The sequence below is a fragment of the Hakea prostrata genome, chromosome 4, assembly GCF_041222555.1.
Source record: "Hakea prostrata isolate BN-2017 chromosome 4, UWA_Hpros_2, whole genome shotgun sequence".
NCBI lineage: Eukaryota > Viridiplantae > Streptophyta > Magnoliopsida > Proteales > Proteaceae > Hakea > Hakea prostrata.
Window position 1 is genome coordinate 10784384 of NC_142603.1, and position 14234 is coordinate 10798617.

Genomic DNA, 14234 nt, shown 5'->3' on the forward strand with positions numbered 1-14234 from the left:
CTCTCACCTTCACCTCCCTCCGCACCCTTCCTTCAAAATACATATTTATCATCAGTTTCTTGTGAGCCGGTCCTGCATTTTAGTGTAATCAATGTCCCTTACATACTCTATGAGATTAGAGAAGTCAATCATGTATTAAACTTCGCTTATTCTACTTTAATGTAAAATGACTAATTTTTCCTTGACATTTGTTTCTCTAAAGAGTCCAATTTCTTGTGACCAAAAGCTGTAATTGAATGAGATTATGTAAACTACATTTCTTTTGCAATATCAAACGTTATGAAGGTTTAATTGGGATGATTAATATCAATTAAATTGAAGTTAAATGTTAAGTGTGGACATTTTATTTTTATTTTTGTTTTTTTTGTGGTAAAATGACAGTCTAGATTCCGGACTCTGTGCTCCATGGACTTTTTTTCAACCACAAGTTAAAATTATAAAATATTTAAAAATATATATTCATCACCCTAATCTTGTGGGCCTCCTGTAATTTGAAGTTGATAGCGGTCCATTATCGGGACTCAAAAAATGGAGTGTTTTTTTGGGTTGCGGTTTTTCGGTTCAATCGGTCAAGCCAGGGATTTAAACCTTTTCCGGGTCATTGACGGTCCGGTTTAAAAGCAATCCAAATATTCCAGTAACCCTGCCATTGCTGTGTTCGCTCCAACATTCCCACAACTCTCAAACCAGCGCCGAGGAGTTGAGGGTGACGAAAACGAAAAAGAAACTGATTTGAACGATTGTGATAGAAGAAGAGAGGAACAACTCAGAAGGAAACACGGAACTGCGCATTTCAAGGTTAGACATCGCTCTTATTATATTTTCTGATTCTCGATTAGTTTGTTGTTTTACATTTTATTAGTCTAATTCGGTGGTAGTTTATAGTATTGGGAAGTAAAACATTTTTAGGTACCACCCACGATTCATTCAATTCATTTTTGTCTTCATCTTCTAAATCCCATCTTCAATTTGCACGTATGGGCATTTTACATCTCAGAGATTTAAAAGAGAAGAAAAGTTGCAGAAGACCATGTTTCAGCATGGAAGAGTGATAAGACAGTGTAATTGGCATGTTCTCTTATATTTTCAGCCATGCATTTCTTTCTAGAAAAAAAATATAGTTTTGCACTGGATTTCCTACTGGTCTATTCTGTTTTGGGTAAAGTTTAACTTGGGAGCAGGGGACCTTCAGGTCCAAGCGGCAAACGTTTACTATCATGAAAAATAAAATTGGTCCTACTATTGTTAATGGCCACAATTTTTTGTTCTGTTTCTTTCGATAAAAGCTTATCAAAGCTGAAACTTTGACATGTGAGTAGAATATCATATTGATAAGGTGTCCTCAGAAGCTCAGCACTACCCAAAAAGTGCCTGAAGGCAAATCTATTATTATTATTTTGCCTTTGTGAATTAATTTTTGTTTCAATACAGTATATCCTTTGTTATTCCTTTGTTTAAGGTAGAGTTGAATAGGCAAAGACTTATGACTGTTAAATTGCATTTACATATTCTATACTACAGGGATAGTGTTGATTTTGTCTTCAAGGAGCTCACGTTGTCTCTGTGTACAAGAACTCAAGGAGTTTGAGCAAATACTTATGTTAGGTCATTGTGGCTTCCGTGGACTTGTTGGTAAATGTGTGCATTTTTGTATATATTATTCTGGGCCTTTGAAATGTTGCAGCAGATCTTGTAAAGGAATGCATTCCCTTCATAAGTCTAAGTATAAGAAATTTGTTCAAATGGTGAGGGGAAAGAAAGCAGGGAAATCTGCCAAATCTAGAGACTCTGTAGAAGATAATAACCCAAAGGTTTATATGAGGGATACCATTGTGAATATATCCAAAATTTTAAGGTATTCAACATGGGATTGTGCTCAGGAACAGCTTGAAAATCTCACTTTAAGGTGGGATTCATACACAATAAACCAAGTTCTAAAAACACATCCACCAATGGAGAAGGCTTGGCTATTTTTCAATTGGGCTTCTTGTTTAAAAGGTTTTAAGCACGACCAGTATACTTACACAACAATGCTGGACATCTTTGGAGAAGCTGGGAGGATTTCATCAATGATGTTCGTCTTTCAGCAGATGCAAGAAAAAGGTATAAAGAAAGATGCAGTTACATACACTTCACTCTTGCACTGGCTTTCTAAAGATGGGGATGTTAATGGGTCACTGAAGATGTGGGAGGAGATGAAAGCTGTAGGTTGTCATCCCACAGTTGTTTCTTATACTGCCTTGATGAAGGTTCTTTTTGATAATAACAGACCAAAGGAGGCCAGTGATATTTACAAGGAAATGCTGCAGTCAGGGTGTTCACCAAATTGTCACACTTATACTGTCTTAATGGAGTACCTTGCTAGCACTGGTGAGTGTGCATTGTAATGTACATTCTTTGCCTTCTTTACTGTCATTGTATTTTATTTGTAATGCTACTTGTAATTCTGCTTGTTCCATGTAAAACAACCTTAATTTATGCTTCCAAATGAAATGACTGGTGGATGGTTTTATTGCTTCGTCTCAATTCAATATTTTACTTACCAGGGAGAATCATGTCAGGGTAGTAATCGGTTTCTAATCACTTGGGCTATTTTTTATTTTTTACCTCGTGGACCTTGAATACCATTCATTGCGTGCATTCAACTAGGGATTTTTTTTGGGATACCCAGGGACCCATGCTCTCTATCCAGAAATGATATTGGTAAGTCAAGGAGAACTTACATAATGAAGTAATGCATAACTCTTCTGGTTGTGATTCTCTGTAACCATCTCAATAGCATCAGCAGAAAAGAAAAAGAGAATATGTGGCATGGTTTGGGAAACACCTAATCTAGATGCAGTTTTATGTGTAGACAAATCTGCAGCAGTGTGTAGATAAATCTGCAGTAGTGATAAATTATTGGAGACTAAGATTTGGGGGGGGGTGATTATTGGAGACAATTCTAGTTTGGGACTTCATCTGAATAAGGCTTTTAGGCCTCTGCACTTCTATTTTCCCCCAGAGTCCAAGGTGACAGTTTAAATAGGTGAAAACACTATTAGTAAGTTACATATCATTATTAAAGTTCATAGATATGTGTCTCATTAAGGTGAAAACACTATTAATAAGTTGCATATGTAAATATATCATGTACAAAAAGGATAAAAGAGTGCAAGGGAAGTGCATTCAATTGGTTACATATAGAGGACATATTTTACCAATTTTTTTATGGTACCATGTCATCTGCATGTCAGATCCGTATCTTAAAGATATGACATGTATCTATTATTGATGGATTTGGAGGGATATTTAGCACCATGGTCCTAGTGTCATGCTGTTGGATTGGTGTCGGATACATGTCGCATACTCATCATGTCATGCCCATGGGGTATAAGGTTTCCAGGCAACGTGAGATTCTATCATTGTTTTTGTACTTAAGAGATGCTAGTTCATCTTAATACTTTTTGCAATTGAAGCAATTTAGTTTCCTAGCTGGGCTTGGTATGGTAGCTACTTGTACTTTTTCGGAATTATGGCTAGGATACTCATGTTTTTTCCACTTGACTGGTGCCAGGAAAATTCGAAGCAGTTCTTGAAATTTTGTACAAAATGCAAGAAGCTGGGGTGCGACCTGATAAGGCAACTTGCAATATTTTAGTGCAAAAATGTTCCGTTGCAGGGGAGACAGGGGCAATGGCCCAAATCCTTCTTTACATGAAAGAGAATTCCATGGTCCTCCGTCTCCCTGTCTATTTGGAGGCACTAAGAACTCTAGAAAATGCTGGTGAAGCTACCAAGCTCTTGAGGGAAGTTAATCCACACCTCTCCTTTGTAAGACCTGAAAATGACCAGACATTTGAGTCAGAAGCAACTGTGTTTGATGAAAACTCATTTATTGATACAGGCCTTGCTATAAGCCTCTTAGCCAAGCAAAACTTTGTTGCTGTTGAGTACTTACTTAAAGAGATTATCTGTAAGAATATCCAATTTGATCCTGTGGTTGTTTCTGCCATAATACATGCGAGTTGTGCCAATCATAAGCCTACTAGTGCTTTGTTGGCCTTCAGATACAGTTTAAAGATGGGGTTAGAAGTTGAGAGAGCTGCATACCTGGCCTTGATAGGCTTCTTTATCAGAACAAAGTCGTATCTGAATGCCGTGGAGATTGTTGAACAGTTGATTGGCATCAAGGTTCTTACTGGAACATATTTGGTTTCACTATTGATTAACCAATTTGGCTCTGCTAAAATGTCTGCAGCTGCTGCAAAGATTTTCCATTCATTGCCTAATGACCAGAATTTAGTTACTTACACTGCTTTAATGAAAGCCTACTTTAGTTGTGGAGATGTCAACAAGGGACTTGAAGTATATGAGACTATGAAAAATAAAGGGATCTGTGCGTCTTTAGGGACATACAATGTGTTGGCAATTGGTCTTGAGGAATCTGGCAGAGTCCAAGAAGCTGAAATTTACAGAAAAGCCATGAAGAAGATGCGATATGATAGCAATTCAAATTATAGGCTTCCAGTGAATGCAAGCTTTTGTGAACTTTTGTTTGGCAAGGGTATAGTCATTTAAAGTAACTGTTAAAGGTCCATCATAATGTCGAAATTGGGTTAGTCTGGCTTATCATCTATGTGCTTCAAGAAAGTAAGTGGCTGCTTTTATTTTTTTTTTTTTTTTTGGGTGGGGTGGGGGGGGGGGGTGCTCTTATTATGGGTAGCAGGATATGTTTTTCTTTTTCTCTCATTTGAAATCTGCTTGATGAACTTGGAGTGGGTTTAGCTAGGAGGATTCATTTGGTGAAGCATACTAAACTTGTGAATTTATTACCCTTGGTAGCCACTTGAATACACTTGGAGGCGATGTTTTAAGTATCTTAACATATTCTCCAATACTAACCAATGTGTATCTTGTTTTTAGGGTACTAATATGATACTGGAAAAAAGGTATCAACTGCGTATGGTTGATACATGATTCAATCTTGCATGTCTCTGGTATGATATGATATGCTAGAAGAATGAAAAGCCTAAACGGTAGGCCTGTAAACCCCTTCAAGAGAGTATGTTCGACATCTTCTTTTCCCCTTCAATATTTGGATCTATTTTGTAATACTTTATAAAGTTTCGATTCCAAGTTACTGGCCCCTTTATCAGCTATTTTCCTTGTTTTTATTTCACAGATCTTCATGTTTCCATTTTCTGATACTTGATGGGGAAGAGCTGTTTAAGGTTTCCCTTGTGTTTGAGTGGCTGAAGGTGAGTTATCACGCCAACCCTAGCATGTGACAGTCTCCCTACCTTTTTGTCACAAAACATGCATTTAGAGATGAATGACTTGTCCATGGTGTTTCTTTCAAACTTTAATTTGTTTACTTTTTTCATCCGTTGAGTAATCAATCATTTCCCTATTATTTTCCCGTTGAAAGTTTGCTGTCTGCCAAATGATTTGACTCAACCAAATTATATTTGCTTATCTTGTCCAGTAATTGGACTTAAAATCAGTTCTAGAAATATTTCTGCCATTATTTTTTGGTAGCAGCAGAGATTCTAAGAACCAAGAACTGGTTCCATGAGATAAAAGGAGGGAGAAAGAAGAAGAGAAAAGATAAAGACCATGAAAGGAGAGAATCCTAGACAGAAGAGAAAAGAGAAAGACCATGAAAGGAGAGAATCCTAGACAGAAGAGAAAAGAGAAAGACCATGATAGGAGAGAATCCTAGACATAGTTGTTGCTGCACTAAGGCAAACCAGGGGTGCTGGAGAGGGTTAAAATATAAGGTGACACCAATTAGGTGTGTACATTGTCCACTGCACCGGCTATACGACTAAGGCTCCCAAGTCAAACAAAGCACGTTGACATCTAGGTAACACTTTGACAACTGAGATCCTAGAGCCACAATAGCATTCAGAACCACTGATAGCGTGGCCAAGGTCCCTTACGTATATTAAATTAGGAATTGTACTTGGGTTCAAATTATATATAAGATAAACTCAACATGAATGGCATTTGAATCAACTCTATCAACATGACAAGGACTCTAGCTCCCCCTTATGGTTCTCTTTTGTGTGTGTGTGTGTGTGTAGCGAACATATTGTCAAGTTGGTTGCCTGAGTCAACATGTTGCATATCCAGCACCGAATTGGTTGAAAGCAGGCTTTTCTCCCAGCCAGTTGGAGGACTTGGCTTCAAGGCCCAGAGATGGTTCTGATTCTTTGTAGGCTGCCTGCTTTTCACCTTCTAACCACAGTTCATGAACTATTTTCACCCAAGAGAAGAAAAGAAAAAACATCAAAGTGGCACTTATGATTCTGTCTTCTGACCCTACTCTAATGATATTTGTTCTTGGATGTTGACTGGAGCCCAGACAAATGCTTATTTATGTCTGATGTGTATAAGATATTTTTCATGAACAAGAAAATACCTCCCAATTTGAATCGAACAAAAATTGTTAAAAATCAGAATTGACAAGGATAAAAGGTCAACCCAGAACTCAAGAACTAAAAATGGATTTTTTTATGATAACTTTCTAATGCTGGAGGTTTTCTCATTGATAGTTTCATAGATTTTAATATGGTAACATATTGCTAAAAACCAAGAGTTCAGTAAAGTTTTCATTTATTTTGATGTCAAAGAAAGAATTTTTCATTCCAAATGATTTTGACTCTATTTGCTGGCATCAAATTAGGTTCTAGAATGTAACTCCAAGAATTTAGCATCTTACCAAAGATCAGCAGATGTCATTAGCTACGGTAGGTCAGAGGGAAGAGATCACCTTAGCCAGGATCATATTTGATAATGATCTCTTCTGGGGGAGGGAGAAAAAAATAAAGAAAAACAGAACTCCCAAAATTGTGGAGAGAAATAGAGATCGTTCAGAAATATTGATTGCATATATGATCTTGTGGGTGGATTAATTTGGCCTTTTTACCCATTTGGTCAAGAAGAGCAATTTCATCTTTTTCTTTCAGCCAGCTATTAATGAGTTGAATTGGAGGTTATGGTAATTGCATATCAACATGTGACTTCAAAGTTATTAGCTCTGGATGGATGTTTTATTTGGATGCCCAACCATGTAGTGAGTAAATAAATCTTCTTGTTTTGTTTTACAGGCTATATTATTGTGCTACCTCTTTTGGCATGGAGTCCTGCGTAACTTGTACCTGTGAATTGGCTTTAATGAAAATGGGGCCAGAACAAGTGAGATATTAACTTGGAGCTGGTGGAAGGATGTTATTAGGGTTCTGTTTATTTGCTGGCTCACCAGTGGTTCAGGTGCCGATGATATGATCCACAAAGGTTGATGGAAGTCAGCCGTTCTGCCCGCCCAGTGGAGTTGATAAAGAAAGATCACAATACTTTGATGCCCATACTGTCGAGGACATGGTATCAGATCTCTTCTAGTTTGAACTTGTAGTCTCTGGCTGCAGCCAAAGGGAAGGGATGTGCAATGTAGATATTTTAACAAGGAAAATAAGAAGTTTTGTAATCATATGATTATAGACATATCTAGAAACTCATTTGCTGTGCCACCATCATATCCTAAACTGGCTTACAGATCTCATTCAACATGTAGGGTTGCTGTAATTCTAAAGATAGTTATCTATCTGGGTTGTATATTTGTATACATTTCACTTATGAAGATTGCCAGAAAACCCTTAGGTCTGGCTACATGACTCTCGTCTGATGGGGATGCCCTTCAGCAATTACTGAACAGAAACCAGTTTGGACACGGCCAGAGAGATAATTGCTTGCAATTCAGGCTCAAGGCCAGTCTCTGGCTATAACTCAATTGCAGAGGAGAGTTTGCTTCAATTTCAAAGGTTAACAGAAGATGCATGTTGACACATTAGAGTGAATGAAAATTTGAGTTTGCTTGAATGACATAGTTTTGTGATTGTAAATTTCTCTTTATTTCCTCCCTGCAACTCTTGAGTTCCACTTCGATTTCTCCTCTTACTCACCAATTAGAAAAAAAAACACATAAAGCTCTACTTTCATCACCACTGAATTTCTCTTTCTGATGTCACTGATAAAAACAAAAGATGAGCAAAAACAGACTTTACCTTACCTTCAACCTTAGCTTCAGCCACCAACTTCTAATACTAAACTCCATGATTAGATTCTTGTCATCCATCTAGGCCAAACAAAGGCCAAAGGTACAACATTTTGTGGCCATAATGTAGACTCTTTTTCATTCCTTGATCATGGGTTCTAATTGTTCAATCCATTAGACCACTCACTAATTTGCTTTTATCACTTCCTTGTACCGTTGGTGTTCTCTTCTCTTGGCTAACCAAACACCATTTGTTCGAATTCGGTTCAAGCCACTACCCCTTAAAGCTCCACCTTTAAATTTTGACCATAGGAACTGCCTAATTATGGTTCAACTTAGGAAACCCAGATGAGATGTTTCACTCTCAAGTCATTATCAGTAGTGAAGCTGGTCAAAAGCACGGGAGAAAGGTTCCTTAGCCATTAAAGGTTGGTAATGTTAGTGATTTGATTCCTGCAACCTTCTATGAACCAAGACATACAGTAGTGTTTTCTCTTTGTCCAATGACTGATAACATAATAAATTCCACAAAGTGTCTGCAATGGAGCAGGCGAGGAAAGTAAGTACAAGTAAAAGAAGGAACGCAACCTTCTTGCTTTTGTGGAAGCTAACTAACACCCCTTATCTCAAACTTTCCCTTTGATCCCCATGTTGCATGGTGGCGTGTCATGTTTGATGTTCTTTTTAGGAATTAAGGGTTAAGCATAGGATTATTTAGACGTATTACAATTTGGAATATTCAAACAGTTGCTTTTACCTAGTATTTATATATAACATTAGGATTTACAATTAACGTACTCTTCTATGAGGTGAACGCCGCCCACCACGTTGTTAGATCCTAAACAATCCCATGAGGAATATTTTTAAATGGGATAATTAATGATCCCCTCTTGATCTATAGCTTATTTACTATCATATTTGTAATAATTTCTAGAATTACTAATGCAACCTTTGATTTTACTTGAAATTATTAATGCTCCTTGCCATTAAATTCCGTTGTCAATTGATGACATGGCACTTTTACATTTTCAAATCCCCAAAACAACCTATAATTGTGAATATTTAGGGTTACTACTTGTACTATATCTTAATTACTAAAAGCAATTCTAATATTAGGTTTTGAATGCTCAAGTCTTCACATTAGTTTGAGTATTGTATTTATATAGTAATCAATTACATGAATAAGAAGTTGAGATATACAGGAAAACAAACTTAAACTGAATACCAACTCTTAAGTAGCCAAGTGAAATATAATTTAAATTTTAAACTAAAGAGTTTATCTCTCACTCAAACTCTGGTTTATCAATTACTAATGAAATTATGTTCTTTATAAAATTACAATTATCCCCTTCTAATGGTGTTTAAAAGCTATAAGGAAAGATGTGCAACGTCTCATTTGATTCGTTTAGGATAAGATTAAAGAGTCCGCGTCATCACTACATCCTGTATAATATAATTGATTAATGTAGGACAAATTGAGTAAATGTAAAATGACAATTATACTCCTATAAAAACAATATCCTTCAATGACAACGCCAAGGACGAATGAGGTCAAAACATCCTTGGCATCAAACGGTCCTTAATAATTGGATACGTGGACACGTGTGAGAATTATACATGAAACACACTCCTACTCTCTTGCGTATGTTGTTTCCTTAGCCCCAACGGATAGAACCAAACAACACTATTACAGGAGTGGACGGTGAAGGGCCGTTTCGTCTTTTCCATATTCAACCTCCACCTCAGCACCTCCCAAGTTCGACTATCAAAAGGAACGAGATTTTGCTATTTTACTCCTCACGATTACTCCTCTCTTATGGGAGCTATAAAAGGATCGCAGCTCATCGTTCACCAGAGCGGTGTGATGGTGTGAATCAGTAATTTATATTTTTTATTTTTATTTATTTTTGTTCTTGCTAATATCTACATTCCCTTCTTCCTTCTTCTGTTCGATAATGCCGTTTCGTAAAACCCTAGCACAGCGTCTCTTCAACGCAATTTACCTTTCATCACATTCTCCACATCCTTCTCTTTCGTATCTGTCATCTGAACCCTCGTTATTCCCTCCGGATCCTGCAAAAACGTTGTTTCATCGAGATTTTCGTCGCGGATCAGGTACCGATAGAGATGGATTTTTGCGAAGATTATTGCATAAAGGAGCGATGGTCGCGTCGTCGATGGCAACGAAGGAGCGATGGTCTTTGTCTCTTGATAACAGATTGACGGAAAAGTTGAAAGGGTTGAAATCTAGTAATGATCGTCTCCGATTGGATGAACTCAATCCTCCGGTTACTAGATCGGATATTCTATTCCAAATTTCGGTTGACGATACGAGAAAGTTGTTGAGGTTGTCCCGTTTGGAGACTTTGAAAACAAAGTTGAGAAGGATTCCTAAGAAAACCATCTCATATCCAGAGTTTGTTCAAATCTGCTCCGATGGTTGCTTGAGTCATGATCAGGCATTGGAGTCCGCAAAGATTCTTGATGAATCTGGAGCCGTCATTGTCTTAGGAAACATTGTGTTCCTCCAACCGGATCAGGTAAAAGATTGTTTCATTTGTTCTTCTGCTTTTCCATCTCTTTTAGCTTTTTGATCTTGTTGTGAAAATCATCGACCTAAACTTACAGGTATCCCTCAATTGAACTTTGAAAGAAAAGCTAAGGGTTTTGGAAAGAAATAAAGAAAGAAGGAATACCTAAGAAGTAACCAAACAAACACGTGAAGCGATGAATGAAATTCAATTTTCGATTTTGCTATATCTTCTTTTCTTTTAAACTCTAGAAATACCGAGATCTGATAGTTTTTGTCATGTCTCTTTTTGAACAGGAAACAAACCTTACGCCATTTCGGCCAGATCCAAACAAACGTGTATTGAGGTTACATGTTTGAGATTGTGACCCTAGGAGATGAAAAAGACCAAAACTACTCTTGAAGTTTCTCTTTTTTTCCCCAACATTCGTCCCCCCATTTCACTCACTTTAGGAAACCAAAAATAGTTAAAAGATAATCATATAGATATAAACAGTTTTGAGATGGAGGAGGAGCGCGGGAAAAGAAAAACTTGAAAGTGATTTATTCAATTTAGGATACTGTGCTTTATTTTGTTTGGTTTGGTTTTGATTTGGCCTAGTTAGAAAGAAATTGTTGTGGCTTGTGGCCGCTGGAGAGAGTTACCCAAATGTTCCCCGGTTTTTGTTGTGGATATTTACAGGTAACAGAAGAATTAGAAGCCATAATTTCTCGATCCATGGAACACTCGAACGATCTCAGAAGAAAAGAACTAGAAGCAATGGAGAAGGAGAAAACGGCAATCGACCGACAAGCAGATGCGTTGGTTCGAAAGGAGTTATGGACTGGAATGGGTTTCCTCATCATCCAGACTTTGGCATTCATGAGGCTTACATTTTGGGAGCTAAACTGGGATGTGATGGAGCCAATCTGTTTCTACGTAACCTCCATCTACTTCATGGCAGGTTTCGCCTTCTACATGAGGACTTCCAAGGACCCTTCTTTCCAAGGGTTCTACGAGAGCCGTTTTAATGTCAAGCAGAAGCGCCTGATGAAGAATAAGAATTTTGACATTGAAAGGTTTGGTGAGCTCCGTAGATCTTGCTCAACCTTGTGGTCCAACTGAATCTGAACCTACATTAATTCTTTCTGTAAAGACTTTTGGTTGAAGCATCAGCTTTGCATCATTAAAAGTTTAATTGGCTTCAGATTGTCTGAAAGCCCCCACTAAATTATCTCTAAGTGTGCTTTGATCCAAACTCAGCCTTTAGGGGGAAAAGGGGTTGAAAACCATTTTTTTTTTCTTTTTCAAATACTATAATAAATATGTAAGTACTTTGTAAAGTTAGGTAGTTACCATACAAGTGAAAAACCGTTTCATAATTACGATTTTGTAATTTAGAATAGTTGTACTAGAATTCCTTGCAAACATGTGAAATAAATAAATTGCAATATAATTGGGATGTACATATCCTTATAAAGATTAAAGATTTTGATCTCCAAGAGATAAAATTAGAAAGAGCATTTAAAACCCAAAACCCAAAACCCCGTATTCTTTGAAAGAGTTGACTCTAATCTTACTTGCTCTCTCTCGATTGAGGTTGAGAGATATATTTGGTACAAAATTCTTTCAACTCCTTTTGACTGAACCTTATATTTTTAAAAACTTCATCAATAACTGATTGAACTGCAATAAAGAATAAATAGTTTTTCTCTAATTTTTTTACCAACAAATGTTAATACTCCACTCTTCCATCCAAATATAGTAAGAATGAATGTGTTTTAAAGATCATTATTCTCAGCTAAACTACAAACCAGAATAACTCTTGAACAAATATCAAATAACTAATTGATCATATAATAATTTTGTAACATACAAATATAAAATAACTATTAAAAATTAATAATAATGAAATATATTTACCCTTGAGGCCTTGACTTTCAGTATCTGGATGGACTTACCAGACAATTAAAAAATAACATAGAATGGAGTTAAAAAAATAGATATCAAATTTTCTCTATTACAGCCTTGATCACCAAAAGTGTTGCACTATATAACTATCTCAGATTATCTACAAAAAAAAAAAAATGAGGGTCCTCCCCTTTCTCCATCTGTGATGAACAATTAAAATTACATTGTTAAAATTTTGGCCAAATAAAAAGTTACATGGTTAAAAGATATTAATGGTGAACCAAATCGAACCGAACCAAACCGGAGCGGACCACATCAGAGATCTTTCTTGCCTCCGGTTTTCTCCATCTCTCTTCTTGCTTTACAATCAGAGCATCCATAAATCGTCGAAGGGTCATCTTCCACCACTGCAACGATCTTTCTCTTCTTCAGATGCATCTTCACGTAGAAATTCAAGAAAAGCAGGAGAATGACACCATTGAACACAGAATTGAAGATCCAAGCCTCAATCCCATTACACCCACCTTTGACAAAATGCAAGAGGAGAACCCCAACATGCCACACCAAATTGCAACCCAACAAAATCACTTGGCAATTCAACACGAATGGAAAGCAAGCACTGGGAAGCCCAATTGCAGTCCAGAATCGATACCCATACACCACCGAGTAAACCAGAGTGGCGGAAAGGATAGCCAAGACCTGGAACGATTGTGAGAACTCGAGCCAGAGGAAGGACATGCAGAGGAGAATGGATTGGTTGAAGAGCTGAAAAGATGTGAGCTTACGACGACGAAGGATAGTGAAGAAGGTGCGAATCAAGTGGAGGAAGCGAGAGAGGTAGAAGATGTAAGACCAGAAGAAGACACGGCCACTGGGTCGAGTCCCTAACGGAAAACAGAGGAGCCACTGGAAAGGGGTCTTGGAACGCCGCCAGAACCACCGTGTGTCACGTATCTCGGAGGCGGTGGAGACCAGAATCCCGACGAATATGACGACGGAGAGAAGCGACATAAACAGACTGTGAATCGCCGGAATTGGACCCAGTGGCACCGGTCGACGGCGGCGACACAGGGCCAAGAAGCTGTGGAGGAAAACAGAGAGGGTGATGTAGGCGGCTATGGAGGAGAAGAGAAAAACCCATGTCGATCCCCATGATTGGGAATGACTCCATCGAAACTTCACGATCGATGGATGCTCCGAGAGCCAATAAGAGAGTGATTGTTGTCGTTGTTGCATCGCGTTGGTTCCCATTTTCGAATCGGGAACCAATCGACAAGGATTTCCACAACTCTCAGGCAAGGAGCTTGGCTTCTGCCTCCGTATTCAAAACACTGATCAGACCAAATCAAATCCAAACCAATCTCTCCTGCAACATCTCCCGTTTTCTTCCCCAGTTTTGACCGAGAAAGATCCCAGAAGATATGAGAGGTTGAGAGAGAGAAGCAGGAAAGAATTATATAAAATCCATGCTTAGGTAATCACTTAAATAGCAAATTAATGATCAAAATAGATGACACGTGGGAGGCTATGATTGGCTGCAGAATCAGAAAGCAAAAAGCTCCTGGTTCCTGTTGAGCGTGCGGTGTAACATGTCTCGTGCCGAATTTTAGCCCTGTTTGGTAGTTACGGTGTTCTTGCTCTCCTTTTCTCTCGCCCCAATTTGCGAGCTTTCTGAGTTAGATGGGAATCTGGGGGCCACCCAAAATTGAAGCGATGTTCCTAACCGTCCGATTTCCTTGTTCGTTGGGAAATTGGGATTTCTCTGGAGAGTCGAG

At 37.9% G+C, this 14234-nt stretch overlaps 2 protein-coding genes and 1 pseudogene across 2 annotated transcripts; 2 read left to right on the plus strand and 1 right to left on the minus strand.

The window, feature by feature from the left end:
- Positions 1 to 662: 662 nt before the first annotated feature.
- Positions 663 to 8126, plus strand: EMB3111 (Tetratricopeptide repeat (TPR)-like superfamily protein). Its single transcript, XM_089152147.1, has 6 exons — positions 663 to 798; positions 1522 to 2370; positions 3557 to 4632; positions 4906 to 5044; positions 5165 to 5240; positions 7095 to 8126. Exons 2-3 carry the CDS (start codon positions 1599 to 1601, stop codon positions 4558 to 4560), a joined length of 1776 nt encoding a protein of 591 aa, XP_089008273.1. The 5' UTR covers positions 663 to 798; positions 1522 to 1598; the 3' UTR covers positions 4561 to 4632; positions 4906 to 5044; positions 5165 to 5240; positions 7095 to 8126.
- A 1724-nt stretch (positions 8127 to 9850) lies between these two features.
- Positions 9851 to 12305, plus strand: LOC149017817 (calcium uniporter protein 3, mitochondrial-like). The gene is made up of 2 exons (XM_089154230.1): positions 9851 to 10578; positions 11251 to 12305. Exons 1-2 carry the CDS (start codon positions 9994 to 9996, stop codon positions 11671 to 11673), a joined length of 1008 nt encoding a protein of 335 aa, XP_089010356.1. The 5' UTR covers positions 9851 to 9993; the 3' UTR covers positions 11674 to 12305.
- A 171-nt stretch (positions 12306 to 12476) lies between these two features.
- LOC149017818 (fatty acid elongase 3-like pseudogene) lies at positions 12477 to 13891 on the minus strand (annotated as a pseudogene).
- Between the last annotated feature and the right edge of the window lie 343 nt (positions 13892 to 14234).

Bases quoted from the DNA above. Each gene is read 5' to 3' on its own strand.
- LOC149017817 (XM_089154230.1), top strand. From the start codon at position 9,994: ATGCCGTTTCGTAAAACCCTAGCACAGCGTCTCTTCAACGCAATTTAC. The intron at 10,579-11,250 runs GTAAAAGATTGT...GGATATTTACAG, and splicing joins TGTTCCTCCAACCGGATCAG to GTAACAGAAGAATTAGAAGC.
- EMB3111 (XM_089152147.1), top strand. From the start codon at position 1,599: ATGTTAGGTCATTGTGGCTTCCGTGGACTTGTTGGTAAATGTGTGCAT. The intron at 2,371-3,556 runs GTGAGTGTGCAT...GACTGGTGCCAG, and splicing joins GGAGTACCTTGCTAGCACTG to GAAAATTCGAAGCAGTTCTT.